Source organism: Chinchilla lanigera, unplaced genomic scaffold (genome assembly GCF_000276665.1).
Source record: "Chinchilla lanigera isolate Chin_1 unplaced genomic scaffold, ChiLan1.0 scaffold00036, whole genome shotgun sequence".
NCBI classification, from domain to species: Eukaryota; Metazoa; Chordata; class Mammalia; order Rodentia; family Chinchillidae; genus Chinchilla; species Chinchilla lanigera.
The window spans coordinates 21,024,568-21,039,171 of NW_004955437.1; the positions used below are offsets into that span (position 1 = coordinate 21,024,568).

At 42.6% G+C, this 14,604-nt stretch overlaps 1 protein-coding gene and 1 pseudogene across 1 annotated transcript in view; one reads left to right on the forward strand and one right to left on the reverse strand.

Annotated features, from left to right (window-relative positions):
• Positions 1 to 2,948: 2,948 nt before the first annotated feature.
• The window catches only part of Ppa1 (pyrophosphatase (inorganic) 1), a gene marked incomplete at its 5' end in the record, with an annotated part of 30,197 nt that continues 18,541 nt past the window's right edge, over positions 2,949 to 14,604 (forward strand). Inside the window, 4 exon segments of the mRNA XM_013517122.1 lie at positions 2,949 to 3,007; positions 11,341 to 11,394; positions 12,038 to 12,157; positions 14,284 to 14,370. Coding sequence (XP_013372576.1) covers positions 2,949 to 3,007; positions 11,341 to 11,394; positions 12,038 to 12,157; positions 14,284 to 14,370 — 320 coding nt within the window.
• On the reverse strand, positions 4,487 to 5,427 carry LOC102015568 (annotated as a pseudogene).

Below are 14,604 nucleotides of genomic sequence, written 5' to 3' on the forward strand. Positions count from 1 at the left end.
CCCTGGGCCCTGCCGGCCGCCCCGCCGAGGGTCGCCTCGCGCGGCCCTCCCGGCCGAAGGGAAACGCCGCCTTCCCCGCTCCCGCAGAGCGCGACCGCGCCGGGCTGGTTTTGCCAGAGCTGGGCTGGGGAGGGATCCCTGGGGAAGGGAACCACCGAGTCACCCTAGAGGAGAGCCCCGTAGGAGGATTGCTGTCTGGAGGAACGGGGCAGGGGCGGCGACTGCCTGACGCCTCGGCTCCGCCGCCGTGGTGCAGATGGCCGGCGCTGAGCCGGGTCGAGAGCCCCCTGGGTGGACGGCCGGGGAAACTGAGGCCCGCCCACGCTGGGCCGTCCTCGGGCGTCGCGCCTCTGCTCCTCCTGCCTCGGGTTTCCCCGTGAGCGCTGACGCTGGGAGGGTTTCTTCTGAAACAGAAAGCGGTTCCCCGCCAGTCACACGGGCGACGTCGGTCGGGAGGCAGAGTGCCAAGTGTTTAGCCTGGGTCCGGAATCTCTTTCCGAGTCCTGCTCGCGGGAGCGGGAGGCTGGAGACTGACGGTGCCCCAGCTCTCTGGGCACACCCCCTTGTGCCTTGTAGCTACCTAGGGTTTATTTTTCTCCTCTGCATCCTGTAGCTACTAGGAATAGATTAATGGCGCCAACGGAGCAGAGGTGTTGGGTGACCAAAGGCCCCTCCTGTTTTACCCTCTTTACAGTTTTATGCTAAAGAGAACAGGCATGTTCAGCGAAGTCCGGGTTAGTGTACGAAGGGCAGGAAAAGGTAGGGTGGAGGGCGCGACTGGGAATACAGTATTGGAAGAATGAACCTAGCGCCTAGCAAAATTTAGCTTGGGATGGGAGGAAGAGGAAAGTGAATTCTAAAGTTTGCGTGCTTAGCTGAAAGTTAAACCGCCAGGTAAATTCAGGAAGGCTAAGACTTCCCATTATTTAATTTCACAATTAAGTAATAAGGGCAATACAGGAACTTTGGATTCATAAATCACTGCGCTGTTTTTCTGGAAATAGTGTTGTCTCCGGAATTTCTCTGTAGAATGGATTTACTGTAGGAAGGTGTCTCTGCTTTGAAAGGTGAGGGGATCGTCTGGAAATGGCCTTCGAGCTACACATTTACAATGGACTCGCTGTTTGTACTTAGATCGGTATTGGCAGTGAGTATTTGAGGCCATTGGGGGACAGCAAAGCCACTGCTTGACTTTGATCCCGCTAATGTAAATTTATCAAGTGAAACTCTTGGGAATTTAATACCGATAAGAGCCTGGGGGTAGGGCTGACTCAGGGGTAGAGCACTTGCTTAGCATGTTTGAGGCCATGGAGTCAATTCCCAGTACTGAAAAACAAAAACAAAAACCCAATAATTAGAACCAACTATGCAATTAACTTTTTTTTCTTTTTGGTACTGGGAATCAAATTCAGGACCTTGGGCTGGCCAGGCAGGAGCTGTGCTGCTGAGCTGTATCCCTGCCCCCAAGTTAACTAATTTTTAAAAATCATAGATTTCTTGGTATTCTTCCTTAATAGAAGTATAAGGATCCAATAGACAGCAGAGTCAAGGGTGATTGGGAAGGGGCCCAAGCTTGAGGGCAGTCACTGTTCAAATTGTTCTGTTCACTTTGGTAAGGTAGATGGATTCATACGTTTCCTCCTGAATAGTGAGAAAGGTTTTTTTATTTGTTTGCAGTCCTAGGGATGGGACTCCAGTCGGGGCACATGCTATACAAGCTCTCGACCATTGAGCTATATGCTCCAGCTGAGGAATTTTTTAAATTACTGTACTTGTGGATATGGTAGTTGAGTCTAGAACATAGAAGTTACCTATGAAGACTTCGTTACACCTTGATTATCCTTGAGAAAAATTGTAATCAAAGGTTCTGGCCTGCTGAAACATTTAAAGCAACACAGTTTATAATTTAGCAAAATGGTCTGTTCTTTTCTCTCCAGTTATTTCATAAGAGTTCTGAAATGAGTTAGCTGATACAAGATCAAAAATAATTTAATCACTGTGTGAATACTATTAGCACTGCAGAGGTCAGGACATGCAAGGCTAGGGATTAATGCAGTTACAAGCCTATCAGGTGCTTAGCATGAAAACCTGATCTTGGGGGAGGCTCAGGGAAGGGGAAATATGGAACTCTGGGAGATTGGAGGCAAATTGAGGCTTAACTGGCCTCCTCAGTGAGCACAAAGGATAAAGAATACAGCTGAAGCCGGGCGTGGTGGCGCACACCTGTAATCCCAAGCACTCAGGAGGCTGAGGCAGGAGGATCGTTGCAAGTTCGAGACCAGTGTGGGCTACAAAGGGAGCTCAAGGCCAGCCTGAACTGTATAGTGAGACCCTGTCGCAAAAAGACCAAAAAAAAAAAAAAAAAAAAAGAGCTGAGTTTAAGTTGGTTCTCTGAGCATGTACTAAATAGATACTGGAAGGCAGGTGAGTCTTGTGTTCCTTTAATTGCTTGTATCAGTGTTTGGACTTTTAGTCACTTCTCTGCCTACTAGAGGAGAGAACCCCCTGGCTGTCCTCCTGTTAAACAGACTCACTGTCTTTTCTTCCTTGTTTGCCCCCAGGTCAGAGGGAACAAAGTAGGTCAACTAGGTCTCCCACATATGGCCCTGGGTGGAGAAAGCTTGGAGGAGTGGGCTGGCTCCCCATGGGTGGCCCCTGGGGCAGGAGTGACCGGGGACCTTCCTAGGCCGCTGTACACAACCAGGTTTTATCTGTTTATTTTTTGGGTGGGAATAAAATTGTGTGTGTCATACATTTAGCAATATAATTAATCATAGTAGCAACTCTTTTTTTTTTTTGAGACGGGGGTGGGGTGGGGGGTGTCTCACTATATAGTGCAGGCTGGCCTCAAATTAACAGTGATTCTCCTATCTCAGTCTCCCGAGTGCTGGGATTACTGCATGTGCCACCACTCCTGGCAGTAATAACTTTTCTAATTTATTTTGCAGAAAATGAAAGAGGACAGTATGTATCTCCATTTCATGATATTCCGATTTATGCAGATGAGGTAGGTATCCCTGTTTTGAACCTGGTCTCTTTCCTCAGACCGGCTAGTTCTGCATAAGGGTTTTCTTATGCAAGTGGTTAAAATGCCTCAGTGTGCTGTAAGTTAAAGGTTCATTGACAAAGAAGAAGCTTAGTCTTTCAACCAGATCATTCAGTTTAAGGAGCAACTGTAAATTGGAGCAGAGGTAGAAGACCAGAAGCAAGTTTTAAGCTGTGTTAGTTTTTTTGTTTGTTTAAATCATATTTGTCTTTTCTGTATGTGAATTTGGACATAAAATCCTAATACTTCATTGGTGGTTTGAAAATGAACCAGGTAGCCAGCACAGACTTTTGACTGTTTATTAAACAGTAAAAATAAAGTACATTATTCGGTACAAGATAATTCATAGGCTAGCAGAGTGATTTGCAAATAGTGCCAAAAAAAGTGAGTACACAGATGCCTAAAAGGAAATGTCTGTACCTATACATACCAGTGATCTGAAGAAATCTAACTTTAGTGGAAATTGGTAAGTTTGCTATGAATTAATAAGAATATTTATGATCCTTAGGTGGTAGTAACACTAGTACCTTTTTTTTTTTATGGTGTCAGGGATGGAACCCAGGGCCTTGTGCATTCTGAGCAAGAGCTCAACCTCTGAGCTACACCCCAGCCTATATTTTTATACCTTTAAATAGTAATGTTAAAAAAAGAAAGAAAAAAAGGCTTTTTTCCAGCTTTCTTCCTGATGAGAGAAGTTTGTACTGTATTTAGGAACTTGACCCAGGACAGATACCTGATTCTTTGTAAACCTTTCATATTTTTTTCCATCAGTCACATGGAGTACCGAGCTTTTTGAGCTGTAAAAGCTGCGTAGGTCATTGACCTTTCTTAGCCCAGTGTTGATACATAATACAGGTGAATATCACATTCCAGCACACATGTAGAATAACAGTAAAGATTTTTAAATTTTGTCCTTGTGTGTGCTGAGTTTTATCATCTTTTGGACTTGCTTCTCAGAAATAGACGAATTGATTGTATGTACTTCTACCAGGAAGTCTGCTGTGGTTCCATTTTGATATTTGCATGCAGAAAATCCATCTTCTCAGTTGTTTCAAAGGAGCCTGCCCGAGCTGGGCTCCAGCTGGAGGCATTGGAGCAGACCTGAGACCAATTACCTGCCACAGTTACAGCAGGGACCTCTAATTGGCATGTGCTTTCCTGTGGGATTCTCAAAGTTGTACTTACTCAGAAACTGATTTGTTATATATGATTTCCTGGGAATTGATGTGAACTGCAGAGTCCCCTCCATCTTTTGAAATAGCCCTGTTTGGTTGGCTTGACTTACCTGTTTTCTGTATATAGTGTATGTAAATTATACTGTAAAATACTTCACCCTAATGTTTCAGCTCATTCTGAGTGATAGGAAGGTATGAAGCCCCCTAGATTTACTTTACTTTGTTATTTTGTGGTGTTGGGGATTTATACCCAGGGCCTCACACATGGTAGGTAGGTGCTGTACCACTGAGGTACACACCTTTTTCCACATTTGCTTTTTGTTTTTTACCAGAATATAAACACCAACTTTATTAACACAATAGCAGCAGAAAGGGTTTCCAATTTCTCAGAAGAAAACTGACCTGAAACCCGCACCACCTGGTGTTACAGGATTAAATGCTTGCGTCACATTGTTCTGGTAGCTCCCTGCCACCCTCCTAAGGGTCATCAAGCTCCTGAGGGACATGCTGGGCACTGGGGGGGGCAGCTTCACCGTTAGCCCTGTGTCACATGACCGACAGGGACTCTGGTAAGAAGCTCCTGGAGTAGAGAAAGCACATCAGTGTGGAGAACAGAGCCTTGCGTCTCAGGAGTTAAGAAAAACCATGCACTGATCTTACCAGTTTTTCCTCAGTAGTCCGCCAGGGTGCTCTGTGAAGAATCCTTTTCCAAGCCTGTCTGACCCACACTGGGCGAGGAGGGAGGGTGGCGAGGTGGCCGCGTACTAGCAGGTGGGTACGGTAAGGCACAGGCTAGGCTCTCTGCTGGTGGTTTTGGGTGTCTTTTCTGGCACCTGCAGCACCTTGATGGGGGAGGCAGGGGCCACCTGCCAATCACTTCTTCTTGAAGCCGTATTTTCTTTTGTGTTCATAAAAGAGGTCTGTCTTAGAGCTCCCTAAGTTGATGATCTTCAGGTAACCATCTTGATCCTTCTCCTGGGTGGTGCACACTTTCCAATAGTAGGCATCAAAGACTCTGGACCTGTGCAGATTACACAGTGCCCCTGGTAAGAGCCGTAATTAACACCCACCACATATTCGCACCAGGGTGCAGGGACGCACATAAGAATCACAGATTACACACTTACCATCACATTTGTCACGTCTTCCGATGGCAGCACCAGCTTGCTTTTGGCAGAAGATCAAATCCGGATGATGTTTATCCATAATTCCTTTTTTTTTTTTTTTTTTTTGGTTTTTCTCCGGTACCAGGAACCAAACTCACGACCTTGCACTTGCCAGGCAGGCTCTTTGCCGCTGAGCTAAATCCCCAGCCCCTATCCATAACTCCTACCCAAGAGGGCTGCTAGAATTTCCACTTTTTTGGAAACAGAATCTCACTAAGTTGCTTGAACTTGCCATCGTCCTGCCTCAGCCTTCAAAGTAGCTGGGACTAAAAGCGTGCTCTACTGTGCCTGGATAGTCCTAGCTTAATAGATGGTACCATCAAACAGGTGTGCTGAGCAAAGAAAATACCTTGATATGTAGTGGATTTTTGGTGTTTGTAAGTGATTGGACAGTGTTCTAGCCAAGGACCAGGATGATCATAGATGTGAGGTACCTGCTCTTATGCTGCTTCGAGGTACCTTAAAGTAGGAAACTGAGACCACATAGTCTCGTAAATAATCTTCGCAGGTTGCCTGTGACACTGGTGTCTCGGTTGTGTCTGTGATGTGACTCAGGTGAAGGCTCTGCCCTCATTTCTCCTGTGATGCCTCAGAAGTATGAGCCCTTCTGAAAACTTTGGTTTCGCCAGTAGGCCTGACCCTAAGGGACCTCGGCACGTATGATTCTTGCCTGAGTGGCCGGAAGCTCTTTTGTTCTGTTCTGTTCTGTTTTGAAGGAAGTTATCTGTTTATAATACAAATAAAGGTGAGGGTGACAGAAGTTATTTTGGATTATAGCCCCCAAAAGTCTAATTCATTTTGTTATAGAACAGTGAGGTTTTCTTTTTCTAAAATGTCATAATATGATTATATTTACATACACACATTTTTATGTGTGTAGTCTAGACTTTCTCCCTGATGTGGCCTGTTATTTCAGGAGTGGTAATGAGAGAATGTCATTACACATAAGGATGTACCTTTAACACAACTGAGCTCCACAGTGGAAAAACGTCCACCAGCTCACATATTCTACCCTATGTCAGGACCTTTTGATGTGGACAACATTCATTTTGGTTATGTCATCAGGTAATCAACCCAGCTAGGCCAGGAAATTGAGACTCCAATGTCCTGCTTGGATCCTGTCCAAATCAAATACGCAGAGAAGGCAAAGACATGGAGTCCCTAGATTTTTCTTTAGCAATGTCCTTTACTGTGCATTTATTTTGGAATCAAATGTGCAAGTACCTATAGCTCAGAACTTCTGAGATGCCAGAAATTTATAAAACTGTACTGTACAGACAGTATGAAACACTGGGCAGATAAAGATTTAAATCTTAATGCTCAAATATCTTTTTTTTTTTTTTTTTTGGTACCGGGAATTGAACTCATGACCTCAGGCTTGCCAGGCAAGTGCTTATGCTGTTGAGCTATATCTCTGGCCCACTTAGTGCTCAAATGTCATGACTTCATAATTTAATTTTAGGAGTTTGATGTTTTTCTAGTTCATATCTTCTTTTTTTGTTTGTTTGTTTGCTGAGACAGGGACTCACTATGTAGCCCAGGCTGGCCCTAACTTCGTGGAGATCCTCCTGCCTCAGCCTCCTAAGTGCTGGAATTATAGGCATGTACCACCACACCTGGCTTCTAGTCCATATCTTAAAACTCTGATGTTAAATACCAGTTCTCACTGTGTAGTTGACTATGTAGCTTCTGTTTGTTTCCCAAGATCCTGCTGAGAGCATGTAGGAATGTATATAAATAGGGAACTGTTTCTTTTCTTCCCTTCCAAAAGAAAGTCAAGCTTCTAGTCCAGTGATGGCGAACCTTTTAGAAAATGAGTGCCAGACTGCAACCCAGAACCCACTTATTTATCACAAAGTGCCAACACTGCAAGTACACCTAAATACTGAGGTTGTAGTTTAGAAAAAACGCTACACTAACATTTTTGTCTTTTTTAAAAACATTTTTGTCTTAAAAACACAACACCTGTGCCATAGGTTTGCTACCACTGTTCTAGTCAAATAGGTTGATGCTTCAGAAATTTGACAATATTTTCTGCAGTTTGGTGTAATTGTTCATTTTTCTTGAGAAAGGTTACAGGTCAAATTTCATAGACATTGCAAATCTCAGAAAAATTTGACAACTGGAAATGTAGGCTCTTGATTGATTTTATAGGGAGAAAATAGACTGAGGTTATAGTTAGAATATCTGTTTTCAAAATTTGGTATCTAGCATGCCTAGCATGCTGCAGGTCCTAGGTTCCATCACCAATGCTGGGGGTAAAAATCCAGGATTGGGCAAAGTAACAATTAAAACCAGTTGGGATTAAGAAGACATGAATTGCTAAGACATGGTACTAAACTTCTTTTAAAAGTGTCTCACCATTATATAGTACATAAATACTGGAAATACTCAAATATGTAATGTTTTAAAAATCTTTGGGGGTGTTGGGAATATAGCTCAGTGGAACAACGCCTGCCTGACAAGTGCAAGGTCCTGCGTTTGATTGCTGGTATAAAAAAAAATTCTTTTTTATTTTGCTTTTTTGAGACAGGATCTCACTACACAGTTCAGGCTGGCCTTAAGCTCACTGTGTAGCCCATGCTGGCTTCAGATTTGAGGTAATCCTCTTGCCTGAGCCTCTCAAGTGCTGGGATTACAGGTGTGTGCCACCATGCCAGATGGAAATACAACTCTTTTTTTTTTTCTCTTTGGTATTAGGAATTGAACTCAGACGGTTGTGCTTGCCAGGCAGGTGCTGTGCTGCTGAGCTATATTCCCAGCCCAGAAATCCAAGTCTTAAAAGAACTTTTATTTACTGCTAGGCTTTAGAGCCTAGAAAAGTGCCTGCCGCTTTGTGGTGGTGCTCGACGAATTTTTGTTTACAGAAATGAATTCAGCTGGGTGTGATACTATAGGCCCACAATCCCAGCACTTGGGAGGCTGAGACAGGAGGATTGTGAGTTTGAAGCCTGGGCTACAGAGCGAATTCAAACCCACCCTGCACGATAGGACACCCTGCTTCAAAAAACAAAACAACAACTAAGAATTCACTTTGCATCTTCTGGCGGTACTCATAATTACTCAAAAGCAGTAGATTCTTAGGCTTTCATAGTTTTTCTGTTCACAGAAAACAATTTTTCTGTTCTTGTACCAGTTTTCATTTTTTTCCCTTCTCTTTAGTCATATGGATTTGTAACATTAGGTAATGTTGTTTTGAGGGTCTATACATATGTTTTAGTTCATTAAAGTTTTCAGTATAGTTCCCAACTTTGAATTAGTGACTTCAGCTCTATTTGCTACTTGTTTTGTTTTTTGACATGGGGTCTTGGCTGTGTTTAGAGCTGCCCTTGCACTCCAAATCCTCTTGCCTTAGCCTCCAACTACCTGAGGTTATATGCTGTGTACTTCACTGGCACTCCTTTTTTCTTAAAGCAATGTATTCATTTGGTGGTATTTTCTTTTGAAAAATTAACCAATCTCCTTTGTGTTCTCTTCTGGGTTAAACTCATGTTGTAACAGCTCCACCTTGTGGACCTGTAGGAAATTGCTGCTGCTGCAAATTTAAAAACCCTGACTTGTTCTTGTTTACAGATTAAAGACAGACAGACAAGGGGCAAGCCCAGGATTACTCTACCACTGGACTACATCCCCAGCCCTTTTTATTTTTTCTTCTGAGACAGGGTCTTGCCAGGTTGCCCATGCTGGCCTTGAACTTGTGATCCTCCCACCTCAGCCTCTTAAGTGGTCGGATTATGGATATGCACCACTGTGCCTAAATCAGATCTCTCATTTTTATACCTAAGAAGTGGTGCTAGGTAAATGCAGTTCTTAAAAGCTTAACAGTGGATAAAATAAAATTTAATCAAAGATTGGTCCTGCTGTTTCCTACCCAGGCACAGTTAGTGTTACATTTCTAAACCATTTAAATATTACTTTACAAGGATGCCGGGATAGAGTGGTTTATTCAGTCATGCATTTAATTATCTCTGTTCTTATGGCTTTATGTTGTTGACCAAGAATTTAAATAAGCAACAGAACTTTACCTTTTGAATAACATCGGTAGAGGTTTTGTGCTTGATTAAAAGTAGTAGCAGCAAGGTCATCATTATGTTAGTCACTTTATTCACCTGACTGACAGACTTAGTGGAGACAAGCCTTACTTTGGCTCATGTTTCAGCCCATGGTTGGCTAGCTTCCAGGGAGGTTGGCATAGTGGAAGGTCTGGTGGAGGAGAGCTGCTCACCTCATGGTACTCAGGAGACCTCATGGCATCGAGGGAGATAAACCCATCCAGCTCACACCCACAGCAGCCCCCATTTCCAGCTGGACCCCACCTCCCAGCAGCAAGTCAGCCAAATCACCCCGTAATCCATCCCCTTCCAATACATGAGGCTTTGGAGGCCATTTTATTACTTGATTGATTGGTTGATCGATTGATACTGGGAATTGAGCTCAGGACCTTCTACTTGCCAGACAGGTGCTTGCGTCACTGAGCTATATCCCTGGCCCTTTGGGGGCTATTTTAGACCTAAACTGTGACAGTCATTACGGACTTACTCCCTTATAGTTTGTCAGTCCCTAGTTTCTTGTGCAAAATAGAAAAGAGGTAGTTTTTAAAAGTTGTGCATGTAATTTTCACTTTATTATTTGTTTTGAGATGAGATCTTGCTGTGTTGCCCATGTTATTCTCAACCTGTGGACTCAGATGATCCTCCTGCCTCCGCTTCCCAAGTAGCAGGCCATACCACTTTTTCATTTGAAACCAACTTTTAAAGACATACTTTTTATAAAAGAGTAACTAGATTTTAACTTCACTATGCCTATATAGAGGCTAGAAACTGATAACCTGCTATTAAGGTTTTATTCCTTAGTAAAAATCATATTCTGACTATTTGAAGCTCCATTTTAATTAAAGAGCCTATGTCAGGTCCATATTTAATTTAGTATGCAAAATGAGATGACAGTGTGATTGTGTGTATGTTTTAAAACTGAAGGTATTACAGGAATTGTTCCCATGATAATAGCACTGCTGTTGGTTAAAATAGTTTTGAACATATTCTTTTTTTGGGGGGATAGTAAGAATCAAATTCAGGACCTCACACTGACCCGGCAGGCTGGACCACTGAGCTAAAGCCCCAGCCCCTGAACATATTCTTTTGTATTCAGTGTCAAACTTCTAGTCTTTCTGAGGGGGAGTTGGTTTTCAATAATAGCCAAATTGGGCTGGGGATATAGCTCAGTGGAACAGCACCTGCCTGGCAAGCGCAAGGTCCTGAGTTCAATTCCTGGTAAAAAAAAAAAAAAAAAAAAAAAGCCAAACTGGAAGAATAATGTGGGTGATCTAGCCCATTGATGTGGTTAACACTAAAACTAAGTTATCTAAACCAGGTGACTAGGCTGACTTGGGGTTTGTCTACAAACTGCCTGCAGTTTGAAACAAGCTGCAGCGACTTCGCGAGCGTCACGGTGCTGAGAGGTGATAGACGCCAGCCCTCGGAGATGAGTGTCTGGAAGATGGCCTTCTTCCTAGATAGAATTTCTGTTCTATTTGTTTAAAAACTGTTTCCCTCCTTTCTGGAAACGCTCTTTCCACCCTGGTGTAACATATATCTAGGCACGGTGCAAGCACTCAGGAGGCTGAGACGGGAACATTGTGAGTTCAGGGTCAGCTCAGACTACATAGCAAAACTCTCTCCAAACACCAGAACAACTGTAACAAAAATAAAAATGGAGAAGTTCAAAGAATTGTACAGCAAACAACCATACATCTGCCACCTTGGTTCTGCAGTTAATATTTCCCTTTATCTTGTAATCTGTCGTTGTCTGACATCTGGTGCAAATCCATTGACTACAGAGATCCAATATAATGACCGACTGGTTCAACTTCAGGAGAAATAAGGTGTACTCCGAAGAGAACAGATTAGCTCATTTGGCCTCTGGCCTCTGACCTCTGACCATCTTGTCTTTCCAGGATGTGTTCCACATGGTAGTTGAAGTTCCACGCTGGTCTAATGCGAAAATGGAGGTAATGTTTTGCCTTAGATGTCAGAAGTAGGGTACTCGTGAGTTGACCACACTGATTCTCTCAAGGATGGAGCAGTAAGACTCAAGGGTAACCTCTGCCCAGTCCCACTCTGGCCACTCCCCTGCCCGACCGTCTTCCTGCCGCGCTCTGGCCAGACACAGCCCTTTACCGACCATAGCTGTGCCCCAAACTGCTCCCCACTGCTTTGCTTCTGAGGCTCCCAAAACCTAGTACTGTGTAACTCTTTTTTGCCAGTGACCTGAATAATTTGCATTCAGACACCTGAAAATTTTTAAACGGTTTTAAAGAGAAGCTGAAGTTGGATAATTACTTTGTCCTTTTAGTAAAACTCTTGGTGCTTTTATTTCTCAAATGTTAGGATTTATCCTAGCTGGTTGTAGCTGTTGCTTTCTGGAATTAGAAAATGTACCTTTCCCCCTCTTCATAGTGCTGTATACCTCCTGTAAGTTTTCTGCTTAATGGCTGATTAGAGACACAGTTCAAATTACAATAAATGATAGAGATAAAGTTAATTGTCAGCATGGAATTAGGGGTCACACGTATATCATGATTCATTTCCTCAAATCCTTATTTGAGTAGTATTTCACATCCAACTCCGCAACCATTTTCAATCTTGTTTCAGATCTCTACAAAGGACCCTTTAAATCCAATTAAGCAAGATGTAAAAAAGGGGAAACTCCGTTATGTGGCCAATTTGTTCCCTTATAAAGGATACATCTGGAACTATGGTGCCATCCCTCAGGTAGGTCTCCCTTAACGTGCAAAAATGTACATTTTTTGTTGGCGAAGAAAGATTTAATTACCTTTAGAAAATGTTCACTGTAGTCAGTTTTTTAAAACGTAGAAAAGTAACAATCAAATAAGTTTACTACTTCTTTGAACAACTTTTCAGTATCAGCTATAAGTATTTACAGTGTCTGAACTCACATTTGAAAGTTTATTCTTTTCTGAGCTGTTTCTTTCTATGCACTAGCTATGAGCTCTGTACATTGTGGTTTACAAATCCTGTGGAAGTCGGACAGAGGTCAGAAGCACTGCTTCTGGCGGCAGGCAGGTGTGTGTCCTGTCTCTCCGCTCAGAGACGTTAGTGGAGCTCAGCTCCTGTGGGTATTGGGAAGAATGAAGGCAGCACTCAGTCCCTGCACGCACGCTTCGTCTGAGCTCTTCATGTTTTATGTTTTGGGTGCTGCTCTCTCCTTACTGAGACTAAGCTCTTCATGATAAGGTAATGATGGAGCCAGGCATGGTGATGCATGCCTATAACCCTAGCGCTTGGGAGCCTGAAGCAGGAGGATCAGTGTGAGTTTGAGGCCAGCCTGGGCTACATAATGACTTCAGAGTGAGATTCTGTCTCAAGAAAAAAAAAGTAATTATTGCCCCCTGTTTTCTTAAAGAGTCCTTCAAGAAGGGGGAACATCTTCGAAGTTGATGGTTTATCCCGGGCACAATGCCAGTGTGCAGGTGGCTATTGATGTTTAATGTTTGAGTGAGTCATTGGTTTTTGGGGGTTTTTTTGTCGTTTTTTTGAGACAGGATCTCGCTCAGCAGTTCAGTTTGGCCTTGAGCTCACTTTGTGGCCCAGGCTGGTCTTGAACTCGCAACAATCCTCCTGCCTCAGCCTCCTGAGTGCTGGGATTACAGGCATGCGCCACCATGCCTGGTTGAGTGAGTCATTGGAACATCTCTATTTATGAGTATTTGATACATTTAATTTTAGTTTGGCTAGGCTAATGCTGTGCACTTCCAGTTTTTTCTGTTGATAAATGGTTTGTTTCTATTCACTAAGTCTGTAGAATGGAATCTGTTGTGAAACAAGTTACTAGAACACAGGTCAAACTCATCTGGCTTGTTAAAGCACCCCAGTCATTTGCTTTCTTCCTAGGCCTTGTCCTCGCTTTCATGGGTAGCTTTGAAGTGTTACCCTTTGGGAAAACACTGCTGCTGTGTTTCTGTAGGCTGGCTTTTGTTTTCTTAACGTTGGCTTTTTGGGTGTGGCCCTCCCTTATTCCCTTTCACGTTTATCTTTTTGCCTTCGCTCCAGCTGAATAGGCAAGCAAATCCAAGTCACACAGATGTTCTGGTTGGGGAAAAAGAACCCAAACAACAGCTGCACTTTAAACTGAACTTCCTGGCCAGCACAGGCCTCAGCTCTTTTTTTAAGATGCTCTGCGAGGACTCCAGCCTGGAATTTAGCAAAAAACAAAAAAAAGCCAGTTATTTACACTTCAGAAAATCCTGATTGGAATTTTCAGTCTTGGCTCCTGGCCAACAATAATGCTTTTGGGGGAGGGGTTGGTTTTTTTGTTTGTTTATTTTTTTGTTTTTTGAGATTCCATCTTGCTTTGTAGTGCAGGCTGGGATTAAACTCACTACGTAGCCTCATCTGGCCTCAAGCTCACAGCAATCCTCATGCCTCAGCCTCCTGAATACTAACAACAGTGCTTTTAACATCAGAACATACCATTTCCATTTTAGTGTTTTTGCCTTCCCACTTCTGTTTTACATATTTGTTATGAAGAAAATGTAGTAGTAGAAGACAGTAAATACCTACAGTAGTTCATCAGAGCAGTTGTGTTTTAATATATTTGTAGAAGTATTTGGGTCCTTACATATTTATGTTTGTGTATTGTCTCATTTATTAAGTTGTTGATTTTTATTTGTTCTAGTCATTATGTCTTAAATTCAGTTTTGTATTATATATATAATAGGAACTCCAGAATTTGAGATTATTGTGTGTAGTTAAGATTCTTAAGTGTGAATAGAAAACTTAAAGAGCAGCTCAATGCTCAAACTTTTGCAGAAATACCAACATGATCCCTTTTCTTAGCAGGATATACAGAAATGACAAATCTAAGCCTTATTTTTTAGACTTGGGAAGACCCAGGACACAGTGACAAACACACTGGCTGTTGTGGTGACAATGACCCAATTGATGTTTGTGAAATTGGAAGCAAGGTAATGAAACCTGATTTTTTTTTTTATAGTATTGAGATGATATCAGTGAAATATACCCAAGTTCTCACTTTAAAAACATTGTGAATAAAATATGGAAATATTAGTGAAATAGTGGTTTAAAAGCTTCTATTTGATTCTAAATATTTATATATTATCATTTGTATATTTAAACCTCATCTGGAAAAAAAAATGTGTCTCTCTCCAGATGACTGGACACACATGCAGAAGAGCTGG